This window comes from Notolabrus celidotus, chromosome 11 (genome assembly GCF_009762535.1).
Source record: "Notolabrus celidotus isolate fNotCel1 chromosome 11, fNotCel1.pri, whole genome shotgun sequence".
NCBI classification, from domain to species: domain Eukaryota; kingdom Metazoa; phylum Chordata; class Actinopteri; order Labriformes; family Labridae; genus Notolabrus; species Notolabrus celidotus.
The window spans coordinates 33,981,042-33,997,192 of NC_048282.1; the positions used below are offsets into that span (position 1 = coordinate 33,981,042).

At 43.7% G+C, this 16,151-nt stretch overlaps 2 protein-coding genes across 5 annotated transcripts in view; both read right to left on the reverse strand.

Moving 5' to 3' along the window:
• Positions 1 to 2,868, reverse strand: part of pkig (protein kinase (cAMP-dependent, catalytic) inhibitor gamma) — a 45,376-nt gene extending 42,508 nt beyond the window's left edge. The window contains exon 1 of the mRNA XM_034695019.1: positions 2,541 to 2,868. The gene's annotated coding sequence lies outside the window, so the exon portion shown is untranslated. The remainder of the gene's footprint in view (positions 1 to 2,540) is intronic.
• Positions 2,869 to 7,553: 4,685 nt separating this feature from the next.
• Positions 7,554 to 16,130, reverse strand: ttpal (tocopherol (alpha) transfer protein-like). 4 transcript variants are annotated; one of them, XM_034695005.1, is made up of 7 exons: positions 16,036 to 16,101; positions 15,786 to 15,844; positions 15,408 to 15,634; positions 13,718 to 13,961; positions 11,950 to 12,143; positions 11,531 to 11,641; positions 7,554 to 9,603 (listed from the first exon to the last, which is right to left on the reverse strand). In XM_034695005.1, exons 3-7 carry the CDS (start codon positions 15,615 to 15,617, stop codon positions 9,325 to 9,327), a joined length of 1,038 nt encoding a protein of 345 aa, XP_034550896.1. In that variant the 5' UTR covers positions 15,618 to 15,634; positions 15,786 to 15,844; positions 16,036 to 16,101; the 3' UTR covers positions 7,554 to 9,324. The 4 variants fall into 4 exon arrangements, with proteins under 4 accessions (XP_034550896.1, XP_034550897.1, XP_034550894.1 ...); XM_034695006.1 differs by lacking the exon at positions 16,036 to 16,101 and adding an exon at positions 15,933 to 15,997; XM_034695003.1 differs by lacking the exon at positions 15,786 to 15,844 and having other exon boundaries at positions 16,036 to 16,130.
• Between the last annotated feature and the right edge of the window lie 21 nt (positions 16,131 to 16,151).

The window sequence follows — 16,151 nt, forward strand, 5'->3', positions numbered from 1 at the left end:
CGTCCAGGCACCTCTTGCAGCGTTCCCGCAAGGTAACATGGTAGCTTCAGGCCTCGCCAGCCCGTTTAGTCAGAGACTACGCCAAAACTCGGCTAGGGCCAAAAACATCACAGCAACAACAGGAATCGAGGACTGTCCAGTATCAAGGTATTTATTTCAGTCACACTGGTTGAATTATTGGCTAAAAAGTTCCTGAATTGATTTCAAGTCATTGAATCGTTTCGGATTGTGTCATTTTAAAGCTGCTGTGAGGAACTTTTGTTTTGTATAGATTCTGGCGCCCCCTTGTGGACAAAGTGATACCTCTTATCTCTTGTCCTATACATGTAAAATTAGTGTTTTCAACAAAAACCTTGTCCTGTTGTCTGTTAACAGTCAACTTTATCAGGCAATGTGATTATTTTCCATGAAACAGTCAAATAAAGGCTTTTTCTGAAGCAAGAGGTCTATCATCTGGTCTGACACCTACCCCCTCAGGGCGGTTTCAGGCATTCAAAATGACAACAGAGAAGGTGTCAGTGTTGTTGCTGATGGTCTTGTTTGCTATTGAAGGTCATAAAGAGGCATCAGTATCATTTTCAGTCTGTTTCTCAGCCAGTTCAAAACTCCTCACAGGGCCTTTAAATCAGGGGTGTCAAACTCATTTCAGTTCAGGGGCCACAGACAGCCCAATTTGATGTCAAGTGGGCCGGACCAGTCAAATCATAGAATAATGACCTATAGAGGAGGACAACTCAACATTTTGCCCTTTGTTTTAGTGCAAAAAAGTACAAACATTCTAAAAATGTTCTCATTACAGGAACTATCTTTTTAGAAAAACAGCAGTATTTTTTGCCATGATGAGTCTCATAGTGGGACCTATGACGTACTCACATGTATGGTAAGCATGAGCACGATATGTGGCTCCTTTAAAAAATGGTGGATCCACCGCGCCTGCTGTTACAATTTTAAATATACGAAAACTTAAGTGTTGATTGGATCTTGGAGTGCTCTAAAAAGTTCATGAATTTCCACCAGCTTATGCAAACTGCAAATATTCTCCCGGAAAGCTGTTCAGGTGCGCTCAAGCGGCAACCTCCGGTCTAAAATTATGAGTCAATGCAGAAGTGTTAGAAGCTGCAGTTCATCGAGGATCCGCTTGAGGCTGGCTCCGAAAGTACCGGAAGTCACATACACATGAATGGGAAAAAGACGATCTTTGCAGCATTAATAAACGTGTTTACAGCCTGGTACAAAAGACGAGTGTAGTCTGAATAGCTCATTTCTCGATGTCCTCTCGCTGTGAGGGGGGTGAATTTTTTTCTAATTCGGCAATTTCGAAGATATTGAGATTACTAGTCCTCCAATGAGAGGCTCAGCTGCCTGCAGGAACACTGCAGCTGTTGGCTAGGAGGCTCAAAGCCCGCCTCTTTACGTCACACTGGCTCAACAGAAGCAATATGGCTGCCGCTCCCATTGGCTTCAAAACAGCGTTCAGAAACAGATGGGTGACGTCACGGATACTACGTCCATATTTTTTACAGTCTATGGGTGCGCTCCATCAGCCGTTGGATTGTATGTGACCCCCCCAGAGGACAAATCTGAAATAGCAGTTATTACTATTGAAAAACTGTAGCTAATGTCTTCTCTGTAATTGTTTCACTTTGGGAAGTCGTCCACGGGCCGGATTTCAACGTCTTGAGGGCCAGTGTTGGCCCTCGGGCCGTATGTTTGACACCCCTGTTCTAAATGAACCAATATCGTCCTTTAGTTGTATCGGCAACCACGAATCGAATCGTTGTTAAAATGAATCGATACACCTCTACTAATAATGCAAAACTATTAGCGTGGGCCGTATAACTGAGAAGAATGGGGCACAAAATAATTCACCCAGAATCTAGGTATCAAGACCATTTTTAACACCAGGCTGTAAGCATGTTTACTTCAGGCCATTTTAACATTGAACACTACAGTTAATATAAAACATCTTTGTTGCAGATCTGTTGCCCTCTTTGACCACCATACAGAGGAGCTGGCTCTTCCTGCAGAACTGAACCAAAAGCAATCTAGCTCCCTGAAACAGAACCGGAATTCCCAACACTATCTCCTAAAGGGAGGATGATGATGGGCGCATTGACAGCTTTACAAAAATAACAGTGACGTTAAGAGGAGGAGATGAGGGGCTTTCAAACGCTATCCAAGCTGTCATTAGCTAACCAGAGCTGAATGCAGCAGCTAATGTGTGGGAAGGACGTGCATGCCAAACTGAACTCACACACACACACACACACACAGACACACACACACACACAAACACACACACACAGGGGGAGAGTGAGGATAATGGATGCACTTGAACGCCTCACACGTTCGAGGAAAAATGGCATTTATGTTGAGAATGAAGTGACATTCACTGGATACAGCTCTGCGTAAAGATGTGTTTGTCTGATCTAAGCGCCTCAGTGAAATCACGCACAGCCCCCTGTGCTTCGTGACTCCAGGTTTAAACAGATACACGCTCTTTTAAAGCAACACACATGAGATCATACACAGCAACTAACCTTGATAGGGTCGCCTCCTGTTATCCACTTGTTACAATGGACATTTAACACCATGGATCCCCTTGGTAAGTTTCCTGGCAGACGGACAAAAGACAGGAGAGCCGTGAACGCAGCACTGAAGCGCGCAGGCTGCTGTGGATGAAAAAAAAGGAGGAAGAAGGAGAAGAAGAGAGAGTCTGAAGCCCTGGGTGTTTTTCTCAGGATACCCGTCGGAAACAACGAGAGAGAGGGAGGGAGAGAGAGAGAGAGAGAGAGAGGAAAAAAAGGTTGTGTCTTCAAACAGCTGTTTTCCAAAATGGAGTTAGCCGTGTCTGAGCCAATCAGAGGCGGGCTGTGGAGGCTCCCACTCCTCCTCCTCCACCACACTGCACTCTGGAGATCAAACACTCACATTATACATCTCTTTTAAGGATGATTCATTGTCACGGAGGCTTTATTTAGACTTACATCAAGCCACCAGGCATCCCAACCAGATGAGGTTTCCACACAGGGAACCCCAGGATGTCACCATATGCTGCTGCTGCTGCTGCTAAACTCAGGTTACCCCATTCCCATTTGGAGACAGTATTAAAGGGACACCCCCCCAAAAAATTGAAACCTGTCTTGAAGACTCACTTAAAGCTGCTGTTAGTAGGATGGTGTAAAAAATGTTTTCTGCTGGGTTTGGAGAAAAGGTCATAATGCCAATCGGTACCAGGGGTGCATCTCGCTCGGCTGGAGGTGAAGCTTTCAGCGGAGCGTCTGCCCCCTGGTGGCTGGCTGCAGTATAGGTCAAAAAATCTGTCTCAAACTTTAAAAAATAAATACATGTCTTACGAATGTTTCTCACATCCGTATGTTGTGGTGATATGTAGTTAGTATTTGACTGTTTTGTGTCCAAGGCCTCTTTTTTCTGAAAAGTTTCTTTTTCGTTAGTTATTAGAGGTTAAAAAACGGGGTTTTACTTCCCTGTTTGCTTTGATTCACAGCCAGTTTGCACTAGTGTTGTAGTACTCGAGACGACTTATTTAAAGTCCCGGTCTCTCCTCGGAAACAGAAGCTTTTTTACTCAACCTAAAAGTTCACTAATCTGTGATGCTGTACAGCAAAGTTTCAGGAGCAGGACCACGTCTCACCCACTCCTCTTTCGGCTCTCTTATAAATTCAAACCCACCCCTTTTCTTCCCATTTCTTTCTTTCCCACTATACATGGGGCTCTTATGGGTGGTTAGACATGCCCAGGATGTCACCATATGCTGCTGCTGCTGCTAAACTCAGGTTACCCCATTCCCATTTGAAGACAGTATTAAAGGGACACCCCCCAAAAAATTTAACCCTGTCTTGAAGACTCACTTAAAGCTGATGTTAGTAGGATGGTGTAAAAAATGTTTTCTGCTGGGTTTGGAGAAAAGGTCATAATGCCAATCAATACCAGGGGTGCATCTCGCTCGGCTGGAGGTGAAGCTTTCAGCAGAGCGTCTGCCCCCTGGTGGCTGGCTGCAGTATTGGTCAAAAAATCTGCAGTCAAACTTTAAAAAATAAATACATGTCGTACGAATGTTTCTCCCATCCGGATGCTGTGGTGATATGTAGTTAGTATTTGACTGTTTTGTGTTCAAGGCCTCTTTTTTCTGAAAAGTTTCTTTTTCGTTAGTTATTAGAGGTTAAAAAACAGGGTTTTACTTCCAGGTTTGCTTTGATTCACAGCCAGTTTGCACTAGTGTTGTAGTACTGGAGACGACTTATTTAAAGTCCCGGTCTCTCCTCGGAAACAGAAGCTTTTTTACTCAGCCTAAAAGTTCACTAATCTGTGATGCTATACAGCAAAGTTTCAGGAGCAGGACCACGTCTCAACCACGCCTCTTTCAGCTCTCTTATAAATTCAAACTTACCCCTTTTCTTCCCATTTCTTTCTTTCCCACTATACATGGGGCTCTTATGGGTGGTTAGACATGCCCAGGATGCCATATTCTGCTGCTGCTAAACTCAGGTTACCCCATTCCCATTTAGAGACAGTATTAAAGGGACACCCCAAAATAAATGGAACCCTGTCTTGAAGACTCACTTAAAGCTGCTGTTAGTAGGATGGTGTCAAAAATGTTACTTGTTTTCTGCTGGGTTTGGAGAAATGGTCACATTGCCAATCGGTTCCAGGGGTGCATCTCGCTCGGCTGGAGGTGAAGCTTTCAGCGGAGCGTCTGCCCCCTGGTGGCTGGCTGCAGTATAGGTCAAAAAATCTGTCTCGAGCAGTCAAGCTTTAAAAAATAAATACACGTCGTACGAATGTTTCTCCCATCCGTATGCTGTGGTGATATGTAGTTAGTATCTGACTCTTTTTTGTTCAAGGCCTCTTTTTCCTGAAAAGTTTCTTTTTCGTTAGTTATTAGAGTTTAAAAAACAGGGTTTTACTTCCTGTTTCCTTTGATTCACAGCCGCCGTAGAGTGAAACTTCAACGGACACACAGCGCCTTGTGACGTTATGCTGTAGGGCGGAGCTTGTTACAGTGGCTTCACAGACTCTGGCTGCACAATGGCGGCGCCCAGGAGTGGGATTTTTTGGCTTCAGAACCGTACAACGGGAAGAGGCGGAGCAACGCTGTCCATTTTTAATTACAGTCTATGACCGGTACTCATCGGTAAGTGAAGTAATTGCGAAATCTCTGTGTTTTCCAATGCCTTCGTATCAAGCAATGTTATTATTTCCCTCATTCCTGTTATGACGGACCAATCATAGCTAATCTCCAATCCTCTGTCCTGATTGGTTAAGGGGCGGCCCCTACTACGTCCTCCGATTGGTTATGAGTCCGGCACTATCATGACTGCACCATAGACTGTATAAAAATGGACGTAGTATCCATGAAGTCACCCATGTGTTCCTGAGTGCTGTTTTGAAGCCAATCGACGGCGGCAGCCATATTGGAAATGCTGAACTCAATCAGGAAGAGTGTGACGTAAAGAGGCAGGGTTTGAGCCTCCTAGCCAACAGCTATGTGTTCCCGTCCCGGAGTCAAGTCAGTCATGTCCTTATTTGGGCAAAAACTTGTAATCTTAATATTTATCTATTTATTTATTTATTTTGGCAAGGCCAGGCAAGGCAGCTTTATTTGTATAGCGCATTTCATACACGAGGGCAACTCAATGTGCTTTACATTAAAACATTAAAAGCATTGGAGACATTCAGACAAACCTTAACCTTTAACCTTTATTTAACCAGGTGAGTTAATTGAGAACCAATTCTCATTTGCAATAACGACCTGGGCGGCATGACAATAAATAAAAGACAAAACAAAAAACAGAGAGGACATACATTGAAACCTAGAGACAGAACAATACAATACAAAAATATGACAGCAGTGAACAACTTAAAAGCAAGTGCAGTGATGTTGAGTTATGGTGTGTATTTGGTTTTTGAAAATGGCGAGTGGAATGAGAGAGGTCAGCTTTAGGGATTGTTGCAGGTGATTCCAGTCATTTGAACCGTCGCGTTAGAAAAAAATTCACCCCCTGTACAGTGTGTGCCGATAGAGAAATTAGCTACGTAGACCCAAGCCGTTTTTGGTATCAGGCTGTAAACATGTTTATTAATGCTGCAAAGATCGTCTTCTTTGAATTGGTGTGTATGTGGTTTCCAGTGTTTCTGCAGCCAGCCTTCAACAGTTTGAGACCAGAGGTTGCCGCTTGGACTGCACACGCCGATCTGTGTTGGGGGGCTAAGAGGAAAATCTGGTTGGGAAGGATAGTGTTGACATTCGAAGTCCCTCTCTCTGAACAGGTTTTTACTCTGTGACGACCAACAGCAGGTTTAAGACGTTTTAGAAGTGATGTCTTGTTAACGGTGAAGATATCCTGATTCTTCAGTCAGTTTCTATGGTTTAAGTACTAAAAATGCTGGAGCCTACATTTCCCATGATGCAATTCCTTCCCTAGTCTCAGTTTGCACTAGTGTTGAAGTACTCGACCGGTCTTGAGATGACTTATGTAAAGTCTCGGTCTCACCTCGGAATCAGAAGTTTTTTTACTCTGCCTTGCCTAAGTGGCAACCTCCGGCCTATAAGTTCACTAATTTTCCTTTTCTTTTCTGTTTTATTATATTTGTCATTTTAATGATGTTCTATTATGCCTGTCTGAATGTTTCCAATGCTTTTAATGTTTGTTTAATGAAATGCGCTATAAAAATAAAGCTGCCTTGCCTTGCCTTGCCTTGCCTTGCCTTGCCTTGCCTTGCCTTGCCTTGCCTTGCCTTGCCTTGCCTTGCCTTGCCTTGCCTTGCCTTGACCACGTCTCAACCACGCCTTGCCTTGACCACGTCTCAAGCACGCCTCTTCTGGCACCTTTTATTCCTATTTCTTTCTTTCATACTATACACTGGGCTCTTGTAGGGGGTTAGACATGCCCAGGAGCTACAGCACATCCTCTAAGAAGCTTCCCCAAACAAGTAACAGCAAGGAGCTCTACTCCAATTAAATCAATAAATCATTGTCAATTTACATCCTGTCGATGGTGTGGTCCTTGCTAGTGAATCAATATATTATTGTATCTTTCATTAGTGAAATACTCTTTGTACTCCTACATAGCTTCTGTGTTTTTGCAGTAAAAGTTCTTCCAGATCAAACCACCCAACTTAATGTGAAACAAATATTTGACTTTGCACACTTTGCTCAGGGTGCTGCCTGCAAACTGATGCATCCGTCATGAGAAACCATAAAAGCAGTGATATATGTCTGCCATGTAATCTGGAAAAACTAGTTTGGATTAATTCAGTGTCATAAAGTCTGCAGAAAATCCTGCGTTCATACAGGTTATGATGGGTTTGTTTGTATTCTACTTTCAAAAGAAGGACTTTAACTTCTACTATTTCTGAATGCTTCTTTCTGCGGTGTATTTCTGATGTCTTCAGGGACCCGTTTTTGGAAATGTTACTCGAGCTACAATTATGTTGCGAAAAAAACTCTGAACTTCCCCAGAGCCCTCAGCATACCACCACCCTCTGCCAACAACAGCATCCACAAAGCAAACAAGACACAAATAGCACTCTCTCAATATGAGTTGTACTTTACTGTCTTCACTACTGACGATAAATATTCAGCAACACAATACAGCTCATAGTCACAGACATGCTTAACGTAAAAGTATAAAAAATAAACTTCAGGCTAACAACAAAGAAATAACAGATCCTACATTATTGCACATTTCTGTACAGGATGGCCTGGTGTGAAGTTTTGGCAAAGCGGACATCTTTAAAGTCAGGACTGAACGTTCTCTTCCTTGTGAAGCGGCCCCGTGTTAACACTGAGTGATGGCAAACAGGTCAAAGAAGGTCACCAAAAACACATAAGGCAGATTATTTTGAACTGAACTTAGAAAAATAATCCTCTCAGAAGATTAAAGCAACAAAAAACTGGAGCATGAGCAAAACAAAGGTCTTAAAATACTCTAACATTGAATCTATATATATATAACACTTTTCTTTATATTCTTTCTTTGATGAGATACACGTGAACGTCGCTTTGGTACACGAACATACAAGAACCTAACAGTTTAAGGCGTTGTAACGGACTCATCCAAACACTCACACTGTCTGTGTTTCTGGTTGAGTTGTGTGGATGTCAACATGCAGACAGAGCTCGTACAGAGAGGGCTTGATAGAGCGCTGGTATGCAGATACTAAACAAACTGAATGGATGTGAGTTTGAGGAGCTGTTTTTAGACTTCTGCCTCAGTGGAGGGGTGGGTTCACATTTTTCCATGACTAAAAACTATTTTCCACGTCTTAAAAGTATCTGCACAGTGACACAAATCTTTGCTTTCCTTCACAGTTCCTCCAATTCATACATGCAAGTAAAAGATGCCGTCCTAATTGAAGCATTTTAACTCTGACACTTCCATCTTGTGTGTCTGATAGCATCGTGATTAGAGTCTTACGGGTTCTTTTCAGATCTTATCGGTCTTTCGGCAACATAAAACAAGGACTATAGTGTTTGTCCTCTATCTCTTACATCAGAAGCACATTAAGGAAGCCAGGGGAACATACAGAAATACATATGTGAATGCAGTATCTGTTGGCACATGATAAGACTGTGGTATCTGCATTGATGTGAAAACAGCTTGTGGTCTGTTTCCAGCCCAGATGTCGTGTATTTATAGTCTGAGAAGTATTGACCAATAAAGTCAGAGGAGGCTTTGGTTGTAAGCCATCTGTTTTGAGAAAAACAGGCAGATCAAATTAGCCAAATGCAATCCGGGGAACAATTGAATGACAATTTCATCTCTAAAAGGATAACGATCATGTTGTAAACTGCGACTCTCAACTCTCACGTCTCAAGCTGCAAGTCTAAGGACAAGCATAAAGTATAGGAAGTCTCCTCCCAGGTGTCCCTCATCTCTTACCTCCATATCTGCTGAATACACCTGAAGCTATGAACCTTTAAGTGTCGCCTGAAGGAGGTTATTCATCGTCACATCATAGTGAGTGGTTACAAGGTTGGGACAGGAGAGAATTACAGTTTCCATCTGCATATTTGTGTCTGATTCTGGTAAAAAAAAAAGTGAACCTAACCTTTAAACACCAGATTTAAATCCACAGAGGCCACCAGTATCATCATAACATGCATTGGCTCAAGCTTAAACCTGCAGCTGCCTGTGAACCAGGGTCAAATGCTGGGCTACGTGTAAACTAGAAAACACTATCTCCCTCCAGTAGTGCTGCTTTGATACTAAAATAAATCATGTCTAATATTGGCAACTTGCCCTGTAAAAGTCTACACACATGTTTCAAATGAAACAGACAGAGTCCACCCAGCGAGCATCAGTAACAGTAGTAGAGCTGAGAGCGCAGCCCCCTGAAGGTGTCGTCGTCCTGCCCGCTGGCCTGCTCTCCGTCAAACAGCATGGAGTCTGGAAGCAGGACGCCCTCTAGTGGATCAGGTTGGCAGAACTCCACTATGAACTCCTCCTCACAGTCCAGGAGGAGTCTGGACCACGCGTGCATGTCCAGCTGGCCCGCCGTGCCGCCGTACTCCTCGGGTAGAACGGAGCGGGGGATGTTTCTGTGCAGGGAGTGCAGGTCTGAGCTGTGGAGGACGTACTGTAAGAAGAGACAGGAGAGAGGACATGTCAGTGATGTCGTCCCACTCGCAGTCAGCCTCATTAATTAAAAGGATCAATATTTCATGTCCTGTGAAGGTGTCACTCATCCTAATGAACCTGGCTCTACAAGACTTACTGAATTTACATCACAAGCATTTCTCAACTCCATATCTGCACTACTGTTGTTTATTATTACCTGATATTTGCTGATATCATAGAGTCTGTAAAGTGGATTCCCTGAGCTCCCTTGTCTCGTAGGTTCCTCTGAGTCGCTAACTACTACTATCCGTCTCCCCACTATCATCTCTCTCTCTCTCTTCATCTCCCTCTATCCCTCTCTCCAACTCGGTCTCAGCAGATGTGTGTCTAACATGAGTCTGGTCCTGCTGGAGGTTTCTGCCTGTTAAAGGAAGTTTGTCCTTGCCACTGTAACTTGCTAAATGCTGCAAAGTGCTCTGCTCATGGTGGATTAAGATGAGATCAGACTGAGTCCTGTCTGTCAGATGGGACTGGATCTTATCCTGTCTTGATGTTGGGTCTTTGTTAATAATAGAACATAGAGTCAGGTCTAGACCTGCTCTGTTTGGAAAGAGTCTTCAGGTAACATTTGTTGTGATTTGGTGCTGTATAAATAAAGATTGATTGATTGATTGACATAATGATACAGGTTGAAAGTGGGTTTATGTAACTCTCTCCTTAAAGCATTCCCTGCATGTGATGGGTGTTTATCTGATGAATCTGTTGTTTTCTCTTTAAAAATGAACATTTAAACTCGAGATTTATTCCCTTAAGGAGAAGAAATATTAGAGCTGATGTTTTTTGGATGAGCAGTCTGATATTATTAACCTGGTGTGTGATGTGATATTGAAAATTCTAAGCAAAGCACATCTTAAAGATACGGGAGCGTGTTGCATTCACATGAGGAAAAAATGTCGCTCTGTTTTTCTGAATTAACGACCACAGTAAAATCCTAACAGCACCTGAAGGCCACGCAAGGAAGTAGCCTAAACATGCCCCAGTTGATCATTTTAAACCACTTTTATTTTACCCTGGGACAATTGGGAGATACTTGTGTCTTTAAGTAACATAGATGATATTGTCAGCTTTATGCAGGCACCTGAGAACTTTGCAGGTGTTTAGATGTAAGGTCCGTTCTGATCTGCAGGACATTGCAGCATTTCTCCAGGATCATCTGAGCAGTTATTGCACATTTCATTGGTATATGACGATGCATCTGAAACGTATTCAAGCTGGCTGCGTGCTGTCTTGAGAGGCAATCAGACAACTGCTGAAAATACTGATCCTCACAGAGTGCAATTGAGGTGACGGTTATCTCGTTCATTCAGAAAAACAGCAGATTTTTTTTCCTCATGTGACTGCAATACGCTTCCATTTAAAGATGATGACATGGATGGATGTTTCTTTGATGGATCCATGATTTTAAAAGGTTCATCCCTAAAAGGTTCATCCCTGACTTCACACACATGTTGGATTATAACACCCCTGTTTTCAGCATCTACAGGTAACAAGCAGGTGAACATATCTGAGCATTTGGCAGCTAAAGAGCCAGATGTACACACACACAGTCGCTCTGTAACAGCTTTGAATGAGCAAATGTTTCATTCAGCTGTGTCATTATTTCTTAAAGGTTATTACATGTCATCATATGTGTGCAGCTTGTTTCTACTACCCCTGAATAAATACAGAGCTGTTACCAGGTTTAAATGAATGCAAACTGACCCCTCCACTGAGCTTTTTGGACGTCTGTGTTCATTTCTCTAAACTAAAGATGTGTTGTTTTTGATTTCTCAGATTATTAAAGTGATTCTGAAACACGGCAGCACATGAAGAGGGAGGGACACACTCAGAATCATCTCTTTGTGTAGAAACAAAAGGGTTCGAGACACTTGAAGGACGATAGTTACCCTCTCTGCCATCTTCTCCTTCAGAAAAGGCTTAATGATGGCGAAGATGCCTTTAAATATCCTGGGCTCGTTAATGATGTTCACGGCCTTGATTCTGATTGGAAACCCGTCCTGTGAATGAGAAGAGAACCTGCGATTATAAAACAGTCACAGCTCGTCCTTCACAAGCGTTTGGAGTGTGTTGTGTGCCGTGTGCAAGGTAAATATTAAACTCTCCGCAGTCACGACAGAGCTGGAATTGCAGCGCTGGAGAGCGACTACGTAGATGACGTCTTTCTCTTTTGTGTGCAGACAAAGACACTTATAATTCCTGCTGTGTCATTTTTTAAATGAGCTGTGTGAGAGGCTGCTGCAAGGAATACAAAATCATTCTCTGCTGCTTCAGATTTAAAGTAAAATCTTCAATGAAAACGACTCACCTGAAGGATGCTCACGACTTTTTTGGCAAGGAACGGGCCGGGATTGGACGCTTGTGTCATTCCCACTCCGGTGTAGTCGGCGAGGATGACGATGCCGTTCACCTGCGTCTCCTCGGGCTGAATCAGCTTCTCCAGAGTCAGATAAATCGCCCTCACGTTGTCCACGAACGGGTAATCGTTTGGTTTCCATTTCCCTGTGTGAGGAGATCGAGTAACGTTATCGTACGACAGGAGCAGAGCACATCCTGCAATAATGATTAAGCCTAATAGATTTGGGACTTTTGCAATTGATACAAAAACTATGCATGGTATTAATATTCTCTGAATACTGACACGACAGTTAATACAGAGATATTTGAATGACAATAAAAGATCTTTGTTTATGAGTATACACAAACATTTCTGCCTCATAAAGGCTGATACCTTGAAGTCTGTGATAGGTCGATACTGGCTGATGATATCTGCTAGCTTATAAACTCTTCAGGCTCTTACTGACATTACTCAGGCTTTTATAAACCAGCTTTCTTACTAATCACAGGCTGTGTTCAATCCTTGATTCTGATTGGTTAAAACCTCTTGACATTGGTCATTAATCCTGAATAGCAAAGGCGAGCCTGGGGATGATCTGATCACACATATTAGATCACTCCACAGAGAGGATTTCACCTCTTCCTGTCAACAATCTGACGAAACATTTCTCTCTGTTAGATGAAGAGAGCACAAAACTTTAGATTGGTGGTTAATGGCTGACAGGTCACCACCAGGGAGAAGAAGATGAGAGACAGTGAGAGACAGGGAGGGATGTTAAAACACACGAGGAGCTGAATGAAAGAGACGTCGATCAAATTGAAGAAAACAGACACAAAGAAACCACAAACCTAAAAACAGTGTGGGCATTGGGAGAGTTGCAGAACTGATTGAGTAAGAAGCCGGAGAAGAAGACCTGATACATGTGCTGCGGTTTTGTTCTTTTTAAAGTTGTATTTTTTGGGACTTTTGCAGCTTTATTAGAGAGGAGAGGATAGAGCGAGAGATTTGACCACAGGTGCTGCTGTTATTTTGCACTTCTGTTAAGAATGCCAGTGGAGGGGCGCTGGTGGCCTAGCGGTCTAAGCGCCCCACATACAGAGGCTACAGTCCTCATTGCAGAGTTCGCTGGTTGGACTCCCGGCCATGACCATTTGCTGCATGTCTTCCCCTGCTGTCTACTCCCCAGATTTCCTGTCTCTCTACAGCTGTCCTATCCAATAAAGGCAAAAAGCTCAAAAATATAAATAAATAATAAATAAAAGAATGCTAATGTAAAAATTCTTATAATCTATCAATCAATACTGAGAGTCAGCTTGTTTGTATCTTTAGTTGGTAGCCAGGTAATAAGAGTGATAATGTGTAGTTAGAATCCTGTGAGGGTGAGAAGCGCCCCAGCATACTCCCTGGCTAACAAAACATTATCTCTTCCATATTAACATTGTAGATTACTGGAAAAAAGTAGGAACTAAATGTTTAATTCGCAATAAAGTTTCAATGTTGATGGGGCGCCATTGGCCCAGTGGTTTAAGCGCACGCCCCACATACAGAGGCTAAAGTCCTCGTCTCAGTGGTCGTAGATTCAACTCTTGGCCTCGACCATTTGCTGCATGTCTTCCCTCGCTCTCTACTCCCCACATTTCCTTTCTCTCCTCAGCTGTCCGATCAATAAAGGCAACAAAGCCCAAAAATATAACTTTTTAAAAAAAAGTTACAATGTTGAAATGGCGCAGACACTGACCGAGGCGCAGACAGAGGATGTATCTCCCGTTGGGGTCTGGTTGAGGCAGGACGGTGAGGAAGCCCAGGTCGAGGACGTGTTTCACCGTGGACGGCTTCAGGTCCTTGAACACCTCCGGCCAAGCTTTACGGCCCGCCTGATAGTTGAGCAGCAGCTGCAGGGCGCGGTCATAGTCGAACTTCCTGGCCCGCAGGAAGCGCAGGAGGAAGGCGTCGTCTAACCTGGTCCTCAGGTTTGGCTGTTCCTGCAGAGTCAGGTGGACAAATATCAACAGATCAAAGTTTGTTAACACGGCAAACAAAGTGAACTTAAAAAATGAGCATTACAATCAGAGTGAGTCTCATTATGGTCTGCAATCTGAAGCCTGATATGTGTGACTCCTCTCAACCATGAACACAACATTCTCTGGAGCGCTGAGTCTGGGGCTGGATATGTAAATGCACTATTTACTCATTCAAAGGATGTTTGCCAAGAAGCTAAGCACCCAGCTGCTGCTGAATATCATCATTTAGCCTTTTGGAAAATGAATGTTTATACTCATGACCTATTTCTAGAAGTGAATGTCTTCAGTTGAAATAAACGGGCAGGAATTTAAGAGGAGGGTATGAGTTTAACAAGCCACATTTTTATTCTATTCAGCATGCCAGATAAAGATTCATCACATCCTGATGTATGTAGGTCAAATGCAGAATGACAAAATGCTCAGATGTCCAACTTGATCTGATCACGTTTAGCAGAATGCAAACCAAGCGTCTCTTTTCTACTCCGGCTCACAATCCTCTGTGCATTGGAAGATACAGTACATGAAATCTGAGATTTGTGGTTATTTTCTTGTGATGTAACTCAAGACATCCGGGAGAGGCTCAAAGTAGAGCCGCTGCTCCTCTGCATGAATAAGAGCCAGATGAGGTGGTTCGGGGATCTAGTAAGGATTCCCCCCGGATGTCTCCCCGGGAGGTGTTTGGGGCATGTCTATCTGGGAGGAGGCCACGGGGCAGACCCAGGACATGCTGGTGAGATTATATCTCTCAGCTGGCCTGGGAACGCCTCGGTATCCTCCCAGAGGAGCTGGTGGAAGTGACCGGGGAGAGGGGTGTCTGGGCTTCCCTGCTGAGACTGCTGCCCCACGACCTGGACTTGGATAAGTGGATGAAGATGGATGGATGGATGGATGGATGGATAGCAATGCCTGTGAGTTAAGTCACGCAGGCAACTTGATCTGCGCTGATAATATTTTGGACATGCATCACTCTTACAACCACGCATCAATCACGTCCTCACAATGTGACGCTCCATTTAAGCTGCAAGATTTCCGGTCTCTCCCCCTGCTCTGTCATTGCCCCTCCTGCTCTGCACTCAGACTCTCAGTACCTCCACCTCCCCAGCATCCACCTGCAGGCTCCAACAAGGAGGTTAAAATTATGATTTCATCACTCTTTTGATTCCTTCATGTAACATAAATCTACTAGGAGTGATGAGGCTGGAGGCTTAACGCCATTTCAAACCATTACAACAAGAAAGTTGAATTAGTGCTTGCACCGTCTGCTTTGTTTACAAGTCTGAGACACCAAGTCCTCTCATTTCAGGAGTATTTCTTGTCCTGAACCACCCTGTCCTGATATGAATGTCAGTGGAATATGAACAGGAGCATGGTTGTTCTCTGCATGTCTCTACGGTAGTAAATCCAAACCTTCAGGATCATGTCTCTGAGTGCTTGGACATCCCGGAGACGCCACTCTGGTTTCTCCTGGAGCTCCTCTCGTGCTTTGGCCACCAGCTCGGGGGTCAGGGTGCAGGTGTACATGGGTGGAGGAGGCGTGGGGAACCAGCTGTGTCCTTCAGCTTCTGATGGGTCCACTGGTGGAGACCTGAGATCGATGGATTCATGCAGATCGGCCATGGACTGACTGGATGGAGCTGTTTGGAAAGGAAACACAGATCAGTAAATCTCACCCCTGATGATGTTGTCACAAGGTTTGCATCTTGATACCTCCTGACCTGACTGATGTCCAGATATTAGATATAAATCCTTCTTTATGACACAATAACAGCGCAGACATAACCTCACCATATGTGTTTGCTTTAGCATTGAGTCACAGCCTCAGCTGACACGAATACAGCCTGATCCTGAGCAGAACAGACGAGACAGAACTCAAAATAATGACTGAACACGAACCCGGAAATACATTCAACATGATCCGTTTATGGCACACACAGATTTATTCTGAGTATCCATTAGAAGAAGATAACATGTTAATGAAACTATGATACCACGACCCAAAACATCCAGCATCACAGAGCCAGAAATCTCCACCGACCTGTCAGGAAAATCCTTCTTTCCGGGTTTGATGAACGGCGCTCTCTCATTGGTCCGTTTGCAGCACGTGACGCGCTGCTGACGCTACAGCGCGTTCGATTCTGTTGTTGTGATAAT

Excerpts from the sequence above, each read along its gene's own strand:
- ttpal (XM_034695003.1), bottom strand. The coding sequence starts at position 16,084 with ATGAGAGAGCGCCGTTCATCAAACCCGGAAAGAAGGATTTTCCTGACA. Across the intron at positions 15,635-16,035 it reads AAGAAGGATTTTCCTGACAG|CTCCATCCAGTCAGTCCATG; the intron begins GTCGGTGGAGAT and ends CTTTCCAAACAG. Across the intron at positions 12,144-13,717 it reads CATCCTCTGTCTGCGCCTCG|GGAAATGGAAACCAAACGAT; the intron begins GTCAGTGTCTGC and ends CTCCTCACACAG.